The sequence below is a fragment of the Bos taurus genome, chromosome 5, assembly GCF_002263795.3.
Source record: "Bos taurus isolate L1 Dominette 01449 registration number 42190680 breed Hereford chromosome 5, ARS-UCD2.0, whole genome shotgun sequence".
NCBI classification, from domain to species: domain Eukaryota; kingdom Metazoa; phylum Chordata; class Mammalia; order Artiodactyla; family Bovidae; genus Bos; species Bos taurus.
Window position 1 is genome coordinate 8,407,077 of NC_037332.1, and position 25,128 is coordinate 8,432,204.

The window sequence follows — 25,128 nt, forward strand, 5'->3', positions numbered from 1 at the left end:
CACAGGAAAAACCAAAGCCTTGACTAGATGGACCTTTGTTGGCAAAATAATGTCTCTGCTTTTGAATATGCTATCTAGGTTCGTCCTAACTTTCCTTCCAAGGAGTAAACGTCTTCTAATTTCATGGCTGCAGTCACGATCTGCAGTGATTTTGGAGCCCCCAAAAAATAAAGTCTGACACTGTTTCCAGTGTTTCTCCATCTATTTCCCATGAAGTGATGGGACCGGATGCCATGAACATTTCTTAGTCCAAATAACCATTTTTGTTCTTAGGTACCCTTAAACAGAAGAGATGGAAGTCAATCCCTTTGGTAGTAACTGGAGAGATTGCTAGAGCTGAATGTGTGATCCAAATCTTTTCTTTCCTAGAGAGAATCTAGGAGGTGGGGTGGCAGCTCTTGACTCCCACATGTTTTGTGTTAAGCTTGAGTAGCTGTGCTGAGTGTATGAATTTTAGTTTAAATCGCTGCCTTTGTTTTCCATGGTCCCAGAGGTCTAGCATATGTTTATCCTCTCAGTGTTCTGAGATATGTGAGGTAAAAGCCAGTCCCTTGGGAAGCACCCAAAAAAGTTGGGCTACTGTATGTGTTGTCTAATTATTTCTTTCCTTATGAGTAAGCTGGAAGTTGGGGTTTTCCTCTCAATTTTACGGCACTGTTTCAGATAAAGGATTATGGCAAGAGGATTTCTTGTTTTTCTGCCAGTTTTGATGTAACTGGCTTTGTACTTGTGCAGACTGCAGAAGCCCCTCAACTAGTTTCTGGATTTCTCACAAAGGGAATTTATCTGTGTATTGCTGTTGAATTTGTATGCCAGTGGTAGGGAAGTCCAGGGATTCCTATTCTGCCTTCTTGTTGATGTCACTTAAGTCTTACTTGTTTTTATGCTAGTCCTCCATAAAATACCAAACACTTAATAAATGCTACGGATTGATGATAGTCAGTTATATACAATATATTGACTTTATGCTATTTGTTAATTCATTGAATCCTATACTCATTAAAAAAAATAATTGAGTTTCTCCTGATTTGTAATCATTTTTTTCCCAAATATGAAATGGTCACCATAGGAAAGATGAAGATAAAATGGCTAACAACACAATACATAAAGTGCTCTAGGTTAGGTTCCTTGATGAAGCCAAATAGAGTACCTTCCTTCACTGCCTTGATCCTAGATTAATTAGGAAGCAAGATAAAAGGCCAGTAGAAGAAGAATCAAAGTATCTCCTTTACTGCCAATAAAAGTTAAGAGGAAGGATATAATGGAAGAATCAAAATTGTTTTGCTCACTGAACTCACAGAAATAGACTAATTTACCAACTTGGAAGTTTTGCACTGGGCCAGCCACCCCTAAAAAAGAGTCTGCCACCAGAGGAATAAGGAGGAAATGTGATATCTTATGAACACATTCAGAAGGAATGAAACAGGAATCATTTGCCCCTATAGCACTTCAAATTAGTGTATACAAGTTCAAATTACAATATAATGAGTAAGATGCATTAACTAACACTGAGACCACAATAGCAATGAATTATAAGGAAAAAATGAGAACCAAAAATTTTACTAAATTTTGTCTTACAGGTTTAATCTCACTTATTAATAGTGTCATTGATTTCTGCTTGCAATTAATTTCATTACAGTTTTTATTTCTTAATGACAACAGCTAAGGCTCTGATTATTATTCTCCTACATTAATTTAGTGGAAGCTATCCAGTGGCAATCTATTAGATTTTCCCTGTTAAATTAGCATGATGGACTTTTAATGAATGCTTTAATAAACATGATGATAAGGAATATTGTGAAGTCACAGTCATTCTCAATGACATTTTTGACTTTGTGTAGTAATAGTTCTCAGTCATTGATTCTGGTCCTCTAAGAAATAACTCAAAATGAATTATTAATTTATTTCTCTAGTGTTAGTAAGAAAAGTGACAAAGGGAACATGGACTACACCAGATTTAACAACATTGTTTAAAGATAAACTAATTGTCTAGCTAATCTAGCGAGATTAATGTTAGCTAAAGTTTTCATTTTGTGTCATTGTGATTATCCAGCTCTATGATCTTTCCCAATAAAATACAGTTAGAAGATGTGAGATTTGATTTGGGATTAAAAGAATATACATGCCATCTATTCATATTTACAAAATTCATTTCTTAGGGTCATGTGTTCAGATTACTCAAAAAGACACATTTTGAGCTTAGTTTAGCATAAAACAGTGTTTCTTCCCTTATATGGATTCTTAAAAGTTTCAAGTCCAATGAGTGGCTGTTTCTCTTTGCTTTATGAAGAAACACTTAAAGAGAAAGCTGCTAAGTTGCATGCTGAGATTCTCCTAGGATATACTTTAAAGAAATTTTTGCAGGTGGTTGAGAGTTGTCCTTTATGCAGCTGTGGTAAGGGAATGAAAATCGCTTCCTCTGAGAACACTGACTATATCATCCTTAAATTATCTGTGTACTACTTAAGCAGTTTACGTTGCTGTAGGGATAGAAAGGCTTATAGTTGCGTTTCCATCCTGCCACTATCATAACCTCAAACACTGGGTACTCAGTACAAGCAAAGTACATTGTTTCATATTTTTATTTTAAATTTTCTTCGTACTTTTATCACTTATGTACCATTGTCACTAAAGAGAAAATAAAATATACATAAAAGATAAGAAATTTGTTCTGAAACCTAGCATTTAAATATAAAACCTATTAATATTTTAGAGAATAACTGTTCAGATGTATTTATATGAGTGAATGTGTTATTCTTTATTTTATTTTTCCTCATACACTCATTATTTACCAATACATGGAGAATATTTTATATGTATGAATATTATATTTTCTAACTGAATACAAATATTATAGAAAGTTAGAAAAAGATGAAAGAAAAAATATAATAAATTGGAATTACTATAAATCCTTGCTCTCAGATATAGTTACTGGAAATATTTTAAGATGTAGCTATATATTTCACTTTTCCAATTTTTATCCTGAATAATTGGTAATTAAGTAATATATTAAGGATATATTTCCTGTCAATAAACGTAGGGAGAATTCAGTAGCCTAGTGACCAAATCATTGTCCCTAGATTCAAATGTCCTAGTTTTCAAATATAGAGCTGCCATTTAGTTATTACAGAACACAAGACAAATTGCATAACTCTCTTGAAATTCATGTCTGTGTTGGAAAATAATAATAACCATCTTCTTCATATAGCTGTGGTAAAGCAAGTAATACATACTATTTTATGTAACATTGTATACCATAAAATCTTATAATTGTATTTTAAATATTACTGTGTAGTCTGTCATGTGTACATATACCACAGTCTACTTAACCAACTCTATTTTGATAGGTTTTCATAGCACTCCAAATTTTTCACTATTAAAAAGAATGTCTGTGATGAAAATTCTTATACATCTATCTTATACATATATGAAATTATTTTCTTAGAGCACATCGCATGTAATGTAAAGTCAAAGATTACTCATTTGAAAGAATTTTAGTAATTCCAAAATTTTCTACTTAGAAATTTTTTATTATATCTATTTTGAATAAAAGGAAAAAGAAATATATCTATTTTGAACAAAATACAAGAAGTGCCAGGATTCTGATTAACAACAGATGACATTCCTTATACTTGCACAGGAGGCAAAAGTACTTCAAATTTTTAGCATTTTATTGTTTGTAGTAGTCTTTTAAGATCCTTAGTATTTCTGTGGTATCAGTTGTAACAGCTCTCTTTCATTTCTGAATTCTATTTAAGTCTTTTCTCTCTTTTCCTTCTTGGTGAGTCTAGCTAAAGGTTTGTTCATGTTTATTCCTTTAAATAAAACACAACTTTTAGTTTCATTGCCTTTGTAGTCTCTATTTCCACTATGATTTCTATTATTTTCTTCCTTCTACTAACTTTGATCTCAGTCTGTTGTTCTTCTAGTTCCTTGAGGTGCAAAGTTGCATCATTTTTATGAGATCTTTCTTGTTTCTTAATGTATGCATTTTTTTTTTTTTTTTTGCTATGAACTTTCCTCAAAGAACTGCTTTTGTTGTATCCCATAAGTTTTGGTTGTTGTCTTTCCATTTTCATTTGTATCGAGTTTTTTTATTCATTTCCTATTTGATTTCTTCTTTGACTCATTGGTTCTTCAGGAGTATGTTGTTTAATCTCACATTTTTTTTTGAATTTTCCAGTTTTCTTCTTGTAATTGATTTCCAGTTTTATACTCTTCTGGTTGAAAAGACACTTGATCTGATCTCAGATCTCTTATAGAATTAACATTTCATTTAATGCCTAACTTACTTTTGATTCCAGATAATTTTAGAAAATTATTATTTCTCCACTGAATTTTTTTCTATGTTACTTCTTAAAAGAATTATTTTCTGGAAGAGTTTGAGTATGATAGGTGTTAGCGCTTCTCTAAATTTTTGATAGATTTCAACTGTGAAGCTGTCTGGACCTGGATTTTTGTTTGCTGGAAGATTTCTGATTACAGTTTCAACTTCTGTGATTGTGATGGGTCTGTTAAGATTTTCTATTTCTTCCTGGTTCAGTTTTGGAAAGTTGTACTTTTCTAAGAATTTGTCAATTTCTTCCACCATCACACTAATACCAAAACCTGACAAAGATGCCACACAAAAAAAGAAAACTAAAGGCCAATATCATTGATGAACATAGATGCAAAAATTCTTAACAAAATTCTAGCAATCAGAATCCAACAATACATTAAAAAGATCATACATCATGACCAAGAGGGCTTTATCCCAGTGATGCAAGGATTCTTCAATATCTGCAAATCAATCAATGTAATACACCACATTAACAAATTGAAAGATAAAAGCCATATGATTATCTCAATAGATGCAGAGAAAGCCTTTGACAAAATTCAACACCCATTTATGATAAAAACTCTCCAGAAAGCAGGAATAGAAGGAACATACCTCAACATAATAAAAGCTATATATGACAAACCCACAGCAAACATTATCCTCAATGGTGAAAAACTGAAAGCATTTCCCCTAAAGTCAGGAACAAGACAAGGATGTCCACTTTCACCACTACTATTCAACACAGTTTTGGAAGTTTTGGCCACAGCAATCAGAGAAGAAAAAGAAATAAAAGGAATTCAAATTGGAAAAGAAGAAGTAAAACTCTCACTGTTTGCAGATGACATGATCCTCTGCATAGAAAACCCTAAAGACTCCACCAGAAAATTACTAGAACTAATCAATGATTATAGTAAAGTTTCAGGATATAAAATCAACACACAGAAATCCCTTGCATTCCTATACACTAATAATGAGAAAATAGAAGGAGAAATTAAGGAAACAATCCCATTAACCATTGCAATGAAAAGAATAAAATACTTAGGAATATATCTACCTAAAGAAACTAAAGACCTATATATAGAAAACTATAAAACACTGGTGAAAGAAATCAAAGAGGACACTAATAGATGGAGAAATATACCATGTTCATGGATTGGAAGAATCAATATAGTGAAAATGAGTATACTACCCAAAGCAATTTATAGATTCAATGCAATCCCTATCAAGCTACCAATGGTATTTTTCACAGAGCTAGAACAAATAATCTCACAATTTGTATGGAAATACAAAAAACTTCGAATAGCCAAAGCTATCTTGAGAAAGAAAAATGGAACTGGAGGAATCAACCTGCCTGACTTCAGGCTCTACTACAAAGCCACAGTCATCAAGACAGTATGGTACTGGCACAAAGACAGAAATATAGACCAATGGAACAAAATAGAAAGCCCAGAGATAAACCCACACACCTATGGACACCTTATCTTTGACAAAGGAGGCAAGAATATACAATGGATTAAAGACAATCTCTTTAACAAGTGGTGCTGGGAAAACTGATCAACCACTTGTAAAAGAATGAAACTAGAACACTTTCTAACACTATACACAAAAATAAACTCAAAATGGATTAAAGATCTCAACGTAAGACCAGAAACTATAAAACTCTTAGAGGAGAACATAGGCAAAACACTCTCTGACATAAATCACAGCAGGATCCTCTATGACCCACCTCCCAGAATATTGGAAATAAAAGCAAAAACAAAGAAATGGGAACTAATTAAAATTAAAAGCTTCTGCACAACAAAAGAAACTATAAGCAAGATGAAAAGACAGCCTTCAGAATAGGAGAAAATAATAGCAAATGAAGCAACTGACAAACAACTAATCTCAAAAATATACAAGCAACTCCTACAGCTCAATTCCAGAAAAATAAATGACCAAATCAAAAAATGGGCCAAGGAACTAAATAGACATTTCTCCAAAGAAGACATACAGATGGCTAACAAACACATGAAAAGATTCTCAACATCACTCATTATCAGAGAAATGCAAATCAAAACCACAATGAGGTACCGTTTCACACCAGTCAGAATGGTTGCGATTCAAAAGTCTACAAGCAATAAATGCTGGAGAGGGTGTGGAGAAAAGGGAACCCTCTTACACTGTTGGTGGAAACCCAAACTAGTACAACCACTATGGAGAACAGTGTGGAGATTCCTTAAAAAACTGGAAATAGAACTGCCATACGACCCAGCAATCCCACTGCTGGGCATACACACTGAGGAAACCAGAATTGAAAGAGATATGTGTACCCCAATGTTCCTTGCAGCACTCTTTATAATAGCCAGGACATGGAAGCAACCTAGATGTCCATCAGCAGATGAATGGAAAAGAAAGCTATGGTACATATACACAATGGAGTATTACTCAGCCATTAAAAAGAATACATTTGTATCAGTTCTAATGAGGTGGATGAAACTGGAGCCTATTATACAGAGTGAAGTAAGCCAGAAAGAAAAACACCAATACAGTATACTAATGCATATATATGGAATTTAGAAAGATGGTAATGATAACCCTGTATGTGAGACAGCAAAAGAGACACAGATGTATAGAACAGTCTTTTGGACTCTGTGGGGTGGGGGCGGGGGGGGGTATGATTTGGGAGAATGGCATTGAAACATGTATAATATCATATAAGAAACAAATGGCCAGTCCAGGTTTGATCCAGGATACAGGATGCTTGGGGCTGGTGCACTGGGATGACCCAGAGGGGTGGTATGGGGAGGGAGGTAGAAGGGGGGTTCAGGATTGGGAACACATGTACACCTGTGGCGGATTCATGTTGATGTATGGCAAAACCAATACAATATTGTAAAGTAATTAGCCTCCAATTAAAATAAAAGGAAAAGAAAAATATTTGTTTCTTTAAAAAAAAAGATTATTAAACTTAATAATAAAAGTCACAGTAAGGGAGTTCAGAATTATACCCATGAAATTTATTCTCTCATTTTTGTTGATATTGCTTAAAAACTTTCTTGACATTCTTAATTTTAGTTCCTTGGAGGTTTATCCCAGAGGAATATTCTCCTTTATCTACAAGTGGATTCCTTCTCTTACACATGGGGGTGGGCGGAGGGGACTCCTGATTTCATGAGGTATCATTTTGTTTGATTATTTACACAATTTCTAAATAATAAAAAGCTGTCTAACAACGTTGATTAAACTATTTTAGAGAAAATCAAAATGCTCTTAATATATGAGACAAATTAGTTATTCTTCCAGTTGCTGTATTGAATTATTATCTTTTCATGTACAACATTCATTTAATCTTTTATTGAAATGTCTACAGTGTTGTATCACTTGAAAACCTAAAATTATTTATATTTGACTAAAATATTTCTGCTATTGCTACTTTTCCTGAAAATATATATTTTTTAATTTTTACCTTTTTAACTTTGCTTCTTTCCTCATGTTGTGTTGCAACTTAATGTGTATGTCTTTTTTAAAAATTTATAAATAAAAGAACATGTGTTTCAAGGGGTTTTTATTGATATACTTTAGATTTTACCAATATATAAATTACATAAATTTTGTATTATAAGTGAAGTTTTCCAAATTCAAATAAAAGTACCTATTCAAGAATCATGGCTTTATTATTCTAAGTCTTAAATAATTTATAATATCAATATCTTCCACTTTATGTTATACTGACATTTTATTAAGTGAAATAAAGTATTAAATGTGCATAGTCTCATCACTTAATGATGCTCACTAAATTGTAATTTCTCTATTGCTCTTAGATGATTAAATAGTGAATCTGTTTATTTGAGAGGCTAAATATAAAGTGCATAGTTTCATAATCACATGGAATTTTATATTCTATGAAATGAGGTGGAAATAGAAGTTAATCAAATCATTTACATCGTTTTAGAATTCTGAAACATATAGGAAAAGCATTTATGTGAAATGTATAGTGAAGAAATGAGAAAGATTATCAATATTTTTAACAACAGAAGTTTTTATCGTGTACATGAAAAGGGAGAACTTGTTAAAGAATATGCCTGAAGATCTTATCCTAGTAAATGCTTTTATAGTAATTTTGAATTGGAAAACTTTCTACAGTCCATTGGAATGAAAGCAAGAGAAGTGAACTCCTGCACTGGTATGTATTTGAGAGCAATGAAATCTCTTCAGTACAAACATTCATATGCATTTTTTTTCCATATGCATTTTAAAAGACTAGAAAAGACATAATTCTCATGCTTTAAAAATGAACCTATAGTTACACAGAGAAATTGGCATATGTATATTGCTCCATCTTTTCCTGAGTCTCATCAAATACAATATACCACATCTATATAGTCCTGGAAAGCTGGAACCTATACGTCTAGAAGATGTATAATTAAGTTAAAATAACTTTAAAATAGCCCAGAAGTAAATGTTCTAAAGTAACTTGGATTTAAGGAGCTCTTTAACTGCAATCAGAGCTTGCATGGTGCTGGACACCACAATTCTGAAAGAAAATTAGAAAATGTAGAAGCCTCTGTGAGTAAAGAATTATATGGGGAAGCTAAAGAAATAAAGTTGTAATGTAAAACAAAAAACAAAAACAGAATAAAAAGACCTCAGCATTCCTGCTCAGACTTAATTTGTTTAATATTGTGGAGACAGAGGTTATACACTGATATTTTATCAAGGAGGGGCATCTCTACTGAGATTCCTGAAAATGTGTCAGATTTAACTTCGGGGTCAAAAAAGTTAGATTCAGTATAAAAATGAATTAGTACACTTCCTATATAGATGCTAAACAGCAAAGCAACTCCCTTAAAAAACTTCAGGCCAGCACCCCATAAATATTCAATTAGAATGCATGTTCCAAAACTATTTCTTTGATCCCTCTTAGCCCTACTGCACACATAAATCAAGTGATATTCTAAACACGTAAAACAGTGTCATTCTCTTGCTTCCTTCTCTCCCTCTGGGCACATGGAATCATCTGTATTTTCTTCACTGATTTTAAAAATGTGGCAAAACATATATACAACATAACATAAACATATAACATTCACTATCTTAACCATTTTAAAGTGTATGATTCAGTGGCATTCTGTACTTCCACAATGTTATTCAATTATTTCCACTATCTAGTTCCAGAAAGTTATCATCAATCCAAAAGAAAACCCTAAGAAAATTAATACACCACTGTAATTCAACTATACTTCAGTAACAAAAAAAAAGTAATTAAAAATCAAATAAACAAAAGGAAACTCTATACCTATTAAGCCGTAACTCTTTACTCATCGCTCTCCTTAGTCTCTGGGAGTGACTAATGTGCTTTGTGTCTGTACGGATTTAACTCTTCTGGGCATTTCATATAAATGAAATCATAAAATACATTTTCTTTTCGGTCTGATTCCTTTCATTTAGCATAATGTTTTCAAGTTTTATTCGTGTTGTAGCATGTATCAGTACTTCAGTAGTTTTCATGGATGAACACTATTCCATTTTATACACACACACCACGATATCCATTCATCTGTTGATGGAAATTTGAGTTGTATTTTCACTATTGTGAATAGTGCTGCTATGAATGTTTTGTGTAGGCATTTATTTGAATATCTGTGTTCCATTCTTTTGCGTATTTATCTAGGTGTAGAGTTACCGGGTCATGTGGCAACTCTGTTGTACTTATTGAGAAACTGACAAACTGGATTCAGAGCAGCTGCACTATTTGATATTCCCACCAGCAGTGTACAGGCTTCCCAGGTGGCACTTAGTGGTAAAGAACCCATCTGCCAATGCAAGAGAGTTAAGAAACACAGGTTCAATCCCTGGGTGGAGAAAATCCCCTGGAGGAGGAAACAGAAACTCACTCCAGTATTCTTGCCTGGAAAATCCCATGGACAAAGGCGTCTTGTGGACTTCAGTCCATAGGGCCACAGAGAGTCCGACATGACTGAACTGACTGAGCACACGCACACCAGCAGTGTATGAAGGTTAAAATTTCTCCACTCTCTTGCCAACATTTATTTTCACTTTTTTCCTTTTCCATTGGATATGAGTTGTTGTATCATTGTGGTCCTAAGTTACTAAATGACTGATGATATTCAGTACTTCTGATAAGTTTTTTGGCAATTTGTATACCTCCTTTTGGAAAAATATGTATTTAATTTTTTGCCCATTTTTAATTGGGTTGCTTGTCTTTTTGTTGGTAAGTTGTAAATATTATATATATATATTGGATACTAACGACCCTGATAAACTATATGACTTGAAAACGTTTTCAACCAATTTGTGGGTTGTCTGAGATCTCTTGATAGTGTCTTTTAATGAACAAAATAAATTTTGATAAAATCTGATTTATCTGTTATCTTTTATTGCTTATGCTCTTTATGTATATCTAAGCAATCATTGCTCTTTACAGCATCGGACCTTGCTTCTATCACCAGTCACATCCACAGCTGGGTATTCTTTTTGCTTTGACTCCATCCCTTCATTCTTTCTGGAGTTATTTCTCCACTGATCTCCAGTAGCATATTGGGCACCTATTGACCTGGGGAGTTCTTCTTTCAGTATCCTATCATTTTGCCTTTTCATACTGTTCATGGGGTTCTTAAGGCAAGAATACTGAAGTGGTTTGCCATTCCCTTCTCCAGTGGACCACATTCTGTCAGATCTCTCCACCATGACCCGCCCATCTTGGGTTGCCCCACGGGCATGGCTTAGTTTCATTGAGTTAGACAAGGCTGTGGTCCTAGTGTGATTAGATTGACTAGTTTTCTGTGAGTATGATTTCAGTGGGTCTGCCCTCTGATGCCCTCTTGCAACACCAACCATCTTATTTGGGTTTCTCTTACCTTGGGTGTGGGGTATCTCTTTGCGGCTGCTCCAGCCAAGCGCAGCCGCTGCTCCTTACCTTGAACGAGGGTTAACTCCTTACTGCCGCCCTCCCTGACCTTCAACGTGGCATAGCTCCTCTAGGCCCTCCTGCGCCCGCGCAGCCACTGCTCCTTGGACATGGGGTTGGTCCTCCTGGCTGCCGCCCCTGGCCTCCGGCGTGGGTTGCTCCTCCTGGCCGCTGCCCCGACCTTGGATGCGGGGTGACTCCTCTCGTCGCTGCCCCTGACCTCGAACGCGGGGTAGCTCCTCTAGGCTGTTCCTACGCCATCACAGCCTGGCACTCTCAGCCACTGCCCTTCACCTCGGACGTGGGGTAACTCCTCTTGGCCGCCACCCTTCAGGCGTGGGGACCTCCCAGCTTCTGCCCCTGACCTCGGACGTGGGGTAGCTCCTCTCGGCCACACTTAGCACACTGGTCGCAGCCGCCTGCGCTTAGCGCACCAGTCACAGGTGATGGGTGAATTTAACTCAGATGACCATTATATCTACTACTGCAGGCAGGAATCTCTCAGAAGAAATGGAGTAGCCATCATGGTCAACAAAAGAGTCCGAAATGCAGTACTTGGATGCAATCTCAAAAATGACGGAATGATCTCTGTTCGTTTCCAAGGCAAACCATTCAATATCACAGTAATCCAAGTCTTTGCCCCAACCAGTAACACTGAAGAAGCTTAGGTTGAAAGGTCCTATGAAGACCTACAAGACCTTTTAGAACTAACACCCAAAAAAGATGTCCTTTTCGTTATAGGTGACTTTTTTTTTTTTTTTTTCAAGCTTGCTTCTGTTTTATTGAAATACATTTTCTGGGCAGTGCCCGTCTACAGAATTCAGCATGGCCTCTTTGGCACTGAAAGCTGGAGAATAAAAAACGAGTAAAAAAAATAAGCCTGGGTTTTTTTTTTCTGAGTGCATAGTGCATGAGAACTAAAGGCCTTTGGTACACAAGAATGGTGGGGACAGTTGGTGGAGGTTGGGGGCTAGGGGTGCCTGGTGAAAGCTTGACCCAGGGGGCCTCAGGGAACGGCGCACACGCTGCTATAGATAAAGTGGCCAATTACTAAGGCCAGCATCTCCGAGGTGCCGCTAAGTGCCACAAGGAAAGGGGCCTGGGAGGCGTAGTCAGCCTGGAGGCAGCGGAGGGACAGCTGCAGCATGGCCAAGGCCAGCAGGCTGTTATGCACCCCAACCTCGATGCTGACAGTCCGCCACTGTGCCACTGGCAGCTTCAGGCATGTGGCCAGGCCGTAGCCCACCAGGAGGCTGACCAGGGGCACCGTGAAGCCCACCAACACGATGGGTAGCCTGACGCCTGCCAGGATGAAGACCCCCATGCGGTAGGCCAGGAAGAGGCCACCCAGGAGCAGCACAAAGCTGAAGGGCTTGATGACATGTAGCAGCAGCTGCGAGAACTTGGGGAGCTTGGACTTGACTACCACGCCTGCTGCAATGGGGATGGCAATGAACAGCAGGGTCCCCAGGATCTTGGAAATGGGCACATGGAGTTAGGAAGTCAAGAAACACCTGGAGTAACAGGCAAATTTGGCCTTGGAATACGGAATGAAGCAGGGCAAAGACTAACAGAGTTTTGCCAAGAAAATGCACTGGTCATAACAAACACCCTCTTCCAACAACACAAGAGAAGACTCTATACATGGACATCACCAGATGGTCAACACCGAAATCAGATTGATTATATTCTTTGCAGCCAAAGATGGAGAAGCTCTATACAATCAGCAAAAACAAGACCTGGAGCTGACTGTGGCTCAGATCATGAACTCCTTATTGCCAAATTCAGACTTAAATTGAAGAAAGTAGGGAAAACCACTAGACCATTCAGGTAAGACCTAAATCAAATCCCTTATGATTATACAGTGGAAGTGAGAAATTAATTTAAGGGCCTAGATCTGATAGATAGAGTGCCTGATGAACTATGGAATGAGGTTCGTGACATTGTACAGGAGACAGGGATCAAGACCATTCCCATGGAAAAGAAATGCAAAAAAGTAAAATGGCTGTCTGGGGAGGCCTTACAAATAGCTGTGAAAAGAAGAGAAGCAAAAAGCAAAGGAGAAAAGGAAAGATATAAGTATCTGAATGCAGAGTTCCAAAAATAGCAAGAAGAGATAAGAAAGCTTTCTTCAGCGATCAATGCAAAGAAATAGAAGAAAACAACAGAATGGGAAAGACTAGAGATCTCTTCAAGAAAATTAGAGATACCAAGTGAATATTTCATGCAAAGATGGGCTTGATAAAGGACAGAAATGGTATGGACCTAACAGAAGCAGAAGAGATTAAGAAGAGGTGGCAAGAATACACAGAAGAACTGTACAAAAAAGATCTTCACGACCCAGATAATCACAATGGTGTGATCACTGACCTAGAGCCAGACATCCTGGAATGTGAAGTCAAGTGGGCCTTAGAAAGCATCATTACGAACAAAGCTAGTGGAGGTGATGGAATTCCAGTTGAGCTCTTTCAAATCCTGAAAGATGATGCTGTGAAAGGGCTGCAATCAATATGCCAGCATATTTGGAAAACTCAGCAATGGCCACAGGACTGGAAAAGGTCAGTTTTCATTCAAATTCCAAAGAAAGGCAATGCCAAAGAATGCTCAAACTACTGCACAATTGCACTCATCTCACACGCTAGTAAAGTAATGCTCAAAATTCTCCAAGCCAGGCTTCAGCAATATGTGAACCGTGAACTTCCAGATGTTCAAGCTGGTTTTAGAAAAGGCAGAGGAACCAGAGATCAAATTGCCAACATCTGCTGGATCATGGAAAAAGCAAGAGAGTTCCAGAAAAACATCTATTTCTGCTTTATTGACTATGCCAAAGCCTTTGACTGTGTGGATCACAATAAACTGTGGAAAATTCTGAAAGAGATGGGAATACCAGACCACCTGATCTGCCTCTTGAGAAATTTGTATACAGGTCAGGAAGCAACAGTTAGAACTGGACATGGAACAACAGACTGGTTCCAAATAGGAAAAGGAGTACATCAAGGCTGTATATTGTCACCCTGCTTATTTAACTTATATGCAGAGTACATCATGAGAAACGCTGGACTGGAAGAAACACAAACTGGAATCAAGATTGCTGGGAGAAATATCAATAACCTCAGATATGCAGATGACATCACCCTTATGGCAGAAAGTGAAGAAGAACTCAAAAGCCTCTTGATGAAAGTGAAAGTGGAGAGTGAAAAAGTTGGCTTAAATCTCAACTTTCAGAAAACGAAGATCAGGGCATCTGGTCCCATCACTTCATGGGAAATAGATGGGGAAACAGTGGAAACAGTGTCAGACTTTTTTTGGGCTCCAAAATCACTGCAGATGGTGACTGCAGCCATGAAATTAAAAGACGCTTACTCCTTGGAAGGAAAGTTATGACCAACCTAGATAGCATATTCAAAAGCAGAGACGTTACTTTGCCAACAAAGGTCCGTCTAGTCAAGGCTATGGTTTTTCCTGTGGTCATGTATGGATGTGAGAGTGGAATGTGAAGAAGGCTGCATGCCAAAGAATTGATGCTTTTGAAGTGTGGTGTTGGAGAAGACTCTTGAGAGTCCCTTGGATTGCAGGGAGATCCAACCAGTCCATTCTGAAGGAAATCAGCCCTGGGATGTCTTTGGAAGGAATGATGCTAAAGCTGAAACTCCAGTACTTTGGCCACCTCATGCGAAGAGTTGAGTCATTGGAAAAGACTGTGATGCTGGGAGGAATTGGGGGCAGGAGGAGAAGGGGACGACAGAGGATGAGATGGCTGGATGGCATCACTGAATCGATGGATGTGAGTCTGGGTGAACTCCGGGAGTTGGTGATGGACAGGGAGGCCTGGCGTGCTGCGATTCATGGGGTTGCAAAGAGTCAGACACGACTGAGCGACTAATCTGAACTGAAGAAATCATTGCCAAGTCCAAGATCATGAAGATTTACTTGTTTTGTTCTAAGAGTTTTAGCTCTTAATTTTAGGACTATGAAGTGTTTTGAGTTTATTTTTATATATGGCGTGAGGTACAGTAGTCCCAGACCATTCATTGAAAATACTCTCCCTTTCCTTATTAAATGTTCTTGGCACCCTTGTTAAAATTTAGTTGGCCATAGGTATTTGACTTATTTCTGTACTCTCAAGTCTGTGTCATTGGTTTACAAGCTACCCTTATGCCAGTGCCTTTTTTTAAAGTTAATTTGTATCACAGTATAGTGCTTAACAATGTTATGCTAGTTTCTGCTGTAAGCAAAGTGAAACAGCCATATGTATAAATATATCTCCTCTTTTTTGAATTGCCTTCTCATTTAGGTCACCAAAGGACACTGAGTAAAGTTCTCTGTGCTATACAGTGGGTTCTCATTAGTTCTCTATTTTATATATACTCCATAATTGTGTATATGTCAGTCTCAGTCTCCTAATTCATCCCACCCTCTCCCACCTTGGTGTCCATGTTTGTTCTCTGTCTGTTTCTGTTTCCACTTTGCAAATAAATTCATCTGTATCATTTTTCTAGATTGTGCATATAAGCAACATTATTTGATATTTGTTTTTCTTTTTCTGACTTACTTCACTCTATATGACAGTCTCTAGGCCCATCCACATATTTGCAAATGGCACAATTTCACCCCTTCTTATAGTCGAGTAATATCCCATTGAATACCTATATTCAACTGTTACTCAGCTGTTAAAGGAACAAAATTTGACTGAGTGACTGAGCACACACACACGCCACATCTTTTTTATCCCATCCCTCTTTTGATGGACATTTATGTTGCTTTTGTAACCTAAATGGCTATTGTAAATATTGCTGCCGTGACCATTGGGTTACATGTATCTTTTTGAATTATGTTTTTTTCTGGGAAAATGCCCAGGAGTAGTATCGCTGGGTCATATGATAGTTCTATTTTTCAGTTGTTCAAGGAATCCCCATAATGTTCTCCATAGTGGCTGGACCAATTTATATTACCATCAACAGTATAAGTGGATTCTCTTTTCTCCACACCCTCTTTAGCATTCGTTTGCAGATTTTTTGATGATGGCCATTCTGACTGGTGTGAGGCTACAAAACTACAAAGTTCATTGTAGTTTTGGTTTGCGTTTCTTTGATAATTAGTGATGATGAGCATCATTTCATGTGTTTGTTGGCCATCTGTATGTCTTCTTTAGAGAAATGTCTTATATAGGTCTTCTGCCCATTTTTTGATTAGGTTATTGATTTGTTTTTTTGTGTTTTTATATTGAGCACGAGCTGTTTCTATATCTTGGAGATTAACCCCTTGTTAGTTGTTCATTTGCAAATATTTTCTCCCATTCTGAGGGTTGTCTTTTTGTCTTATTTATGGTTTCCTTTGCTGTGCTTTTAAATTAAATTAGGTCCCATTTGTTTTTTGTTTTTTGTTTTTTTTAGTTTGTTTGTTTTTATTTTCATTACTATAGGAGATGGGTCAAATTATATTGTTGTGATTTATGCCATAGAGGGTTCTGCCTATGCTTTCCTCTAAGAGTTTTATAGAATTCTTACATTTAGGAGTAGAACAACCTTACATTTAGGTATTTAATCCATTTTGAGTTTATTTTTATGTATAGGGTTAGGGAGTGTTCTAATTTCATTCTTTTATATGTACCTGTCCAGTTTTCCCAGCATCACTTATTGAAAAGACTGTCTTGTCTCCATTGTATATTCTTGTCTCCTTTATCAAAGATAAGGTGCCCATAGGCATGTGGGTTTATCTCTGCGCTTTCTATCTCTTTGCATTGATCTATATCTTTGCTTTTGTTTCACTACCATATTGTCTTGATTACTATAGCTTTGTAGTATAGTCTGAAGTCAGGGAGCCTGATTCCTCCATCTCCATTTCTCTTTCTCAAGATTGCTTTGGCTATTCAGTATCTTTAGTGTTTCCATACAAACAGTATCTTTAGTGCTTCCATACAAACTGTAAAACTTTTTTGTTCTAATTCTGTGAAAGTTGCCATTGGTAATTTGATAGGGATTGCATTGAATCTGTGGATTGCTTTGGGTAGTATAGTCATTTTTATAATATTGACTTTTTTCTATCAAAGAACATGGTATATCTTTCCACCTGTTTGTGTCATTTATTTTTTAATTTCTTTCATCAGTATCTTATAGTTTTCTAAATCTGTTACTAAGTCCAAGCTCCGTCAGCTCGCTGCATGGCAGGCAACTTAACTGAGAGGCTAGATGTTGAGGCAAGGAATACAACGTTACTCAGAAAGCTGGCTGGCTGAGAAGATGGCAGACTAATGTCTCAAAACAAACATATCACAGGATGCCGGATTCCTTCATAATACAGAGAGAGGGAGGAGTTGAAGGAGTAAAGACCATTATTTTGCAAACATCTTCCAGAATGGCCAACCTCAGGAATGGGCTGTGTTACCCCTTCAAGCAGAGGTCCAGAGTTCCCTGAGGCAGGTCATTATGTATAATTATAATAACAAAAGCAATGAGAAACCAAAGTTAAAGTCAATGAAACAGATCCATCATGGAGTCAGAATTGACTCTTTCCTGTAACAAGTACAGGTGTTTTACCTCCTTGAGTTCAGTTCAGTTCAGTCGCTCAGTCGTGTCCGACTCTTTGCGACCCCATGAATCGCAGCACGCCAGGCCTCCCTGTCCATCACCAACTCCTGGAGTTCACTCAGACTCACGTCCATCGAGTCAGTGATGCCATCCAGCCATCTCATCCTCTATTGTCCCCTTCTCCTCCTGCCCCCAATCCCTCCCAGCATCAGAGTCTTTTCCAGTGAGTCAATAGGTACTTTTACACTACCTAGGAATAAATGAAATTGCAATGATAAATGGGATTGGTTCCTAATTTCTCTTTCTGATCTTTCATTGTTAGTCTATAGGAATGCAAGAGATTTCTGTGCATTAATTTTGTGTCCTGAAATCTCTAGTGGAAGAGGAAATTGTAGCAGGCTGGGATGCACATGCACTCTCCAGGGAAGTTGGCCCTGGACCTGCACTTGCTCATAGGCCCCTGAGTGGAAACAGCAAGGACAGTCTACACTGGCCTCTGGGGTCCAAGATGATAGTCACAGATCATGCTCACCCCTGTAGGCAGTGTCCTGCAGCCTATGAGCATACAGAGAAAGAACCTCCTGTGGCAAGTCCACCGCCCTCCTCCTACAGTCCAGAACAATGGTCCCTTGCCTTCTGATAGGCCCAGGCTTCTTCCCAGACTCCCTCATTTGTGGTACACTACATCTAGCACCCATGGGCTATCTTCACACAGTCAACCCCAGTCCTTTCACTGGGTCTGACCTCTGAAACCAAGCTCAGTACCCAGCCCCCACCACCCCACTGGACAAGCATCTCAGGCACAGACCCTCTGTGCAAGTCTCTCTCCACTTTGCTCTCTGTTGCTGTGCTCTTCTTCGAGCTCTTCTCTTTTCCAAAGCTCCCTCTCTGTCCCCACCAGTGAGGGGACTTCCCAGTGTATGGAAATCTTTCGTCCTTCACAGCTCCCTCCCAGAGGCACAGGGCCCATCCTGATTCCTCTCATTTTTCCCCTTCCTTTTTCTTTTGACCTACTCAGTTACTCAGAGATTGTCTGCCCTTTTGGAAGTCTGAGGTCTTGTGCTGGCATTCAGTGGATGTTTGGTGAGAGTCGTTTCATATGTAGACGTATTTTTGATATATCTGTGGGAAGAAGGGGAGCTCCATATCCTATTACTCCACCATCTTGATCTCCTCCTCCAATGCCATTGTTTTGATTACTGTAGCTTTGTCGTTAGTTTTGCAGTCAGGAAGTATGATTGCCTTGACTTTTCAGAGTCCCTTGCAGTCCCATGGTAACGTTATAATCATGTTTCCCTTTCGGCAATATGGTCATTGGATTTTGATAGAGATTTCATTGATTCCATACATCACTTTGGGGAGTGCTGCCATTTTAACAAAATTAAATCTTACAATTCATGAACATGAGATGTCTTTACATTTATTTAAGCTTTTTCTATTTTTTCAGCAAGTTTCATTGTTTTTGAAGTGCAAGTTTTCTTTGATAATGTATAGATACACAAATATTGTGTGTTGATATTATATCCTCTAACTTTCCTGAATTTGCTTATTCCTTTATCAGTTATAATGTGCATTCTTTAAGATTTTATATACAAAAGATCCTGTTATCTGAGAATATATTTAGTTATTTATTCTATTGCCATGTGGATGACTTTTAGTATTTTTCTGGCCTAAATACTCTAGCTATGACTTCCAGTACAGTGTTCAATAGAAGTGCAAAAGTGAAATCATTTTCTTTTTTCTCATTAAGGGAAAAGCTTTCAGTATTTCACCATTGACAGTTATGCTAGATGTGGGTTATTCATAAGTGCCCTTTATCTTGTTGAGTAAGATCCTTCTATTTCTAGATTGCTTAATGTTGTCATCATGAAACGGGGTTCCTGGGTGGCACTAGTGGTCAAGAATCCACCTGCCAATGCAGGAGATGCAAGGATGTGGGTTTGATCTCTGGGACAGGAGATCCCGTGGAGTAGGAAATAGCACCCTAATCAAGCATTGGTGACTGGAAAATCAGATGGCAGAGGAGCCTAGTGGGCTATAGTCCAAGGGGTTACCAATAGTTGGATGCAAATGAGCACATCATCATAAAATGGACTAGATTCTGTGAAGTGTTTTTGTGCTTCAATTGAGATGACCATTTTTTTTTTTAACTTTCCTTCATAAGGATACTATTATATTGATTTTTCATGTTAGATCCCTCTTACATTCATGGAATAAATCCCAATTTGTTATGGTGTTAAATCCTTTAATAGATATTAGATTCAGTTTACCGGTATGTTATCCAGGACTTTTGCATCTGTGTTCATTAGAGATATTGGTCAGTACTTTTCTTGTGATGTCTTTGGCTTTTTGTCAGTTTAGTTCAGTTGTTTAGTCATGTCCAACTCTTTGTGACCCCGTGGGCTGCAGCATGCCAGGCTTCCCTGTCCATCACCAAGTCCTGGAGCTTGCTCAAACTCATGTCCATCGAGTCGGTAATGCCATCCAACCATCTCATCCTCTACCATCCCCTTCTCTTCCTGCCTTCAATCTTTCCCAGCATCAGGGTCTTTTCCAATGAGTCAATTCTTCCAGTCAGATAGCCGAAGTATTGGAATGTCAGCATCAGTTCTTCGAATGAATATTCAGGACTGATTTCCTTTAGGATGGACTGGTTGGATCTCCTTGCAGTCCAAGGGACTCTCATGAGTCTTCTCCAATACCACAGTTCAAAGGCATCAGTTCTTCAGCACTCAGCTTTCTTTATCGTCCAACTCTCACATCCATACATGACTACTGGAAAAACCATAGTTTTGACTAGACAGACATTTGTTGGCAATGTAATGTCTCTGCTTTTTAATATGCTGTCTAGGTTGGTCATGGCTTTTCTTCCAAGGAGCAAATGTCTTTTAATTTCATGGCTGCAGTCACCATCTGCAGTGATTTTGGAGCCCCAAAAAATAAAGTCTGTCACTGTTTCCACTGTTTCCCCATCTATTTGCCATGAAGTGATGGGACCAGATGCCACGATCTTCATTTTTTGAATGTTGAGTTTTAAGACAGCTTTTTCACTCTCCTTTTTCACCTTCACCAAGAAGCTCTTTAGTTTCTCTTTACTTGCTACCATAAGGGTGGTGTCATCTGCATATGTGAGATTATTGATATTTCTCCCGGCAGTCTTGGTTCCAGTTTGTGCTTAATCCAGCCCAGCATTTTGCATGATGTACTCTGCATAGAAGTTAAATAAGCAGGGTGACAATATACAACCTTGATGTACTCCCTTCTCCAATTTGGAATCAGTCCACTGTTCCATGTCCAATTCCAACTGTTTCTTCTTGACCTGCATACAGATTTCTCAGGAGGCAGATTAGGTGGTCTGGTATTCCCACCTCTTGAAGAATTTTCCACAGTTTGTTGTGATCCACACTGTCAAAGGCTTTGGCATAGTCAATAAAGCAGAAGTAGATGTTTTTCTAGAACTCTCTTGCTTTTTGTATGATCCAACAGATATTGGCAATTTGAACTCTGGTTCCTCTGCCTTTTCTAAATCCAGCTTGAATATCTGGAAGTTCTCCGTTCGCATACTGTTGAAGCCTGGCTTGGAAAACTTTGAGCATTACTTTGCTAGCCTGTGAGATGAGTGCAATTGTGTGGTAGTTTGAACATTATTTGGCATTGCCTTTCTTTGGGACTGGGATGAAAGCTGACCTATTCCAGTTCTGTGACCACAGCTGAATTTTCCAAATTTGCTGGCATATTGAGTGAAGCACTTTCACAGCGTCATCTTTAGGACTTAAAATACCTCAACTGGAATTCATCACCTCCACTAGCTTTGTTTGTAGTGATGCTTCTTAAGGCCCACTTGACTTAGCATTTCAGGATGTCTGGCTCTAGGTGAGTAATCACAGCATCATGGTTATCTGTGTCATTAAGATTTTTTTTTCAATAGTTCTGTGTATTTTTTCCACCTCTTCTTAATGTCTTCTGCTTCTCTTAGGTCCATACCATTTCTGTGTTTTATTGTGCCCATCTTTGCATGAGATGTTCCCTTGGTATCTCTAATTTTCTTGAAGAGATCTCTAGTCTTTCCCATTCTATTGTTTTCCTTTATTTCTTTGCATTGATCACTAAGAAAGGCTTTCTTATCTCTCTTTGCTATTCTTTGGAACTCTGGATTCAGATGGGTATATCTTTCCTTTTATCCTTTGTCTTTAGCTTCTCTTCTTTTCTGAGCTATTTGTAAGGCCTCCTCAGACAACCATTTTGCCTTTTTGCATTCCTTTTTCTTGGGGATAGTCTTGATCAACACCTCATGTACAATGTCATGAACCTCCATCCATAGTTCTTCAGGAACTCTATCAGATCTAATCCCTTGAATCTGTGTGTCACTTTCACTGTATAACCTTAAGGGATTTGATTTAGGTCATACCTGTATGGCCCTACTTTGTTCAATTTAAGTCTGAATTTGGCAATAAGGAGTTCATGATCTGAGCCACAGTCAGCTCCCGGTCTTGTTTTTGCTGACTGTATAGAACTTCTCCATCTTCGGCTGCAGAGAGTATAATCAACCTGATTTCAGTATTGACCATCTGGTAGAGTCATCTCTTGTGTTGTTGGCAGAGGGTGTTTACTTTGTATGACCAGTGCGTTCTTTTGGCAAAACTCTGTTAGCCTCTGCCCAGCTTCATTTTGTACTCCAAGGCCATCTTGCCTGTTACTGTAGGTATTTCCCGACTTCCTATTTTTCTATTCCAGCCCCTTATGATGAAAAGGACATTTTTTCTTGGCTTTTTGTCAGGCTAGCCTCAATGAATATGTGAAGAAGGTGTTTTCTCCTCTTTTGATTTTTGAAACACATTTGACAAAGATTTTAAGGTAATTCTGTAAAATTTTGATTAATCAGGAAAGTCATCTGCTCTTGTACTTTGCTTTATTAACAGGTTTTGTTGGGATATCTAACTCTTTTTTAATTTGAATTTTCTGTACACTAATGATATGCACATGTTTTCATGTACTTATTATCCATTCATACTATGTGAAGCATCTGTCCACAATTTTTGAATTGTTTAGCTGTCTTTATTATTCTGTCATGGGAATTGTTAGTATATTCTGGATACAAACAAGATATTTGTGAGTAATATTTCCCAGTATGTGTCTTGCCTGTTTAGTTTCTTAATTTTCCTTTGAATAGTTTTTTAATATTGATGAACTTGATTTGTATTTTCCTTCATAGTTACTAATTCATTCTAAGAGCATAGGGATTCCTTAAGTGTTCTGAATTTAATTCTTTTGTCAGATATATGCATTACCAATGATTTCTCTGTTTGTGATCTGCCTTTTCACTGTTTGATTGTTGTCTTTGATGAGAAGTTCTTAATTTAATGAAGTCCATTATATCAATCTTCCCATTAATGGTTAGCTATTTCTGTGTTTTATTTAATAATTATTTGCCACTTCAGGCTGATGAAGTTTTTCTCCTATACTTTATTCCAGAAGATTTACTGTTTTACTTTTCACATTTGTGGCTATGATCTATTTCCAATTACTCAATTGAATAAATATATTTAGTTGGTGTGGCATCATTTGTTGAAAATAAATCCTTTCCCCCAGTGAATTATAGATGTTCCTTTCTTATAAATCAGGTGACTGTTTATATGTGAGAATGTTTCTGGACTCTACTTTTAGATCTATTTGTTCTTATACCAATATCATATAGTTTTGAGTATGAGACATTATAGCAAGTTTCATATCTTTATAGCAGTTTCTAATATTTAATATCTAATATAGCAAGTTTCATATCATATAGATATTTCATATCTATAGCAAGTTCCATATCTAATCTTACAAACCTACTCAACTCTATCAAATGTCTGAAAACCTCACACAAACAATAAATATTTTTACCTCCATACAAATTTTTAATCAGCTTGTCAATTTTCATTAACATTGGTATTGAATTTTATCTATAAATTTATTATTCTGTGTCCATGTCCATTTTAGATTAGTCCATTTTCCAGAATCTTCTTCTATGCCTAATGCCTAAATAGAGTTGGTCTAGAGGTACCTGTGTGACATATGGAAGACAGAAGTCAAATTGTAGGTATTGTTCCCTGAAGGTCATAATGTTTAGACATGGTATCAAATAGAACCTGGCATATTATATGGAACAGAAAGAACTTGATAGTTTTTAGCTTGCATAGTTCTTGCATCTATTTCCATGTCCAGTTCTCTTTCTCAATAATGCTCAATGACCCATAACAAGACCCTTGGCTGCAGACCTACAGAAATAAGAAGGCAGGCAGAAATTTCCAGTCATCTCTCCATAAACTTCGTCTGTTAAGTCCTTATGAACCCTAAGCTTGTAATTATAAAGGCTAAATAACTTAAACCTCTAACAACTTTTCAAAGTGCAAACAACAAAAAATATTGTGAGGCATTCAGGGGAAGACATTTTTAATATAGAAAAGATATGAAATAATTTTCTACCTTATTCATTGCCTGGAAAATATCAGAATTGAGACTTGAGGCAGTTCATGAAGAAATACTTGTTTTAGAAAATTATTTAAAGGGGAAAAGCACTGAAATTAAATTGTAAAAATTTATTTTGTTTAAAATTGAAATTTCTTTCCATTTCTGTGCATATTATCAATCTAGATTGCTCAGTCATTTTTACATTAGCAGTATTCAGTATGTGTTTACAAAAAGATAAATGCTACAAAAATATAAAGTATTGTATAAAACTTAAAGTCCCATACATTAAGTTTGAGATTAAATACATCTATCCTAATTGAGATTAAATAAAAATTCTAGTTCATTTTTTTAACATTTTGAAAACTCTGCAGTTAAAGTGAAAGTATAAACATTTCGATTGTTCAGTTGAGTAACCCTAGGAAATGATTAAGCAAGGAAATGGAGACATTTTGAAAAGAATAAAACAACTATAAGCAAAAATCATTAAATAGATTATATGAAGTTCTTAATTCTTTCATCATGAATATTTTACAGTTATTCCAAAGAGGAACTAAAGAACCTCTTGATGAAGGCAAAAGAGGAGAGTGAAAAAGTTGGATTAAAACTCAACATTCAAAAAATGAACATCATGGCATTCGGCCCCATCATTTCATGGCAAATATATGGGGAAACAATGGAAACAGTGACACACTTTATTTTTTTGGGTTCCAAAATCACTGCAGATGGTGACTGCAGCCATGAAATTAAAAGATGCTTGCTCCTTAGAAGAAAAGCTGTGACCAACCTAGACAGCATGTTAAAAAGCAGAGACATTACTTTGTCAACAAATGTCTGTCTAGTCAAAGCTATGGTTTTTCCAGTAGTCATGAATGGATGTGAGAGTTGGATCATAAAGAAGGCTGAGCATTGAAGGATTGATGCTTTTG

General features: G+C 37.2%; 1 protein-coding gene and 1 long non-coding RNA gene across 2 annotated transcripts in view; one reads left to right on the forward strand and one right to left on the reverse strand.

Annotated features, from left to right (window-relative positions):
- Nucleotides 1-25,128, forward strand: part of LOC104972332 (uncharacterized) — a 311,320-nt gene that overhangs the window by 280,195 nt on the left and 5,997 nt on the right. The window lies entirely within an intron of this gene.
- Nucleotides 11,973-12,717, reverse strand: LOC101907549 (P3 protein-like; the record flags this gene model as incomplete). Its single annotated transcript, XM_005206036.4, has 1 exon — nucleotides 11,973-12,717. A coding segment is annotated over one exon (486 nt), but the record flags the coding sequence as incomplete, so codon positions are not given.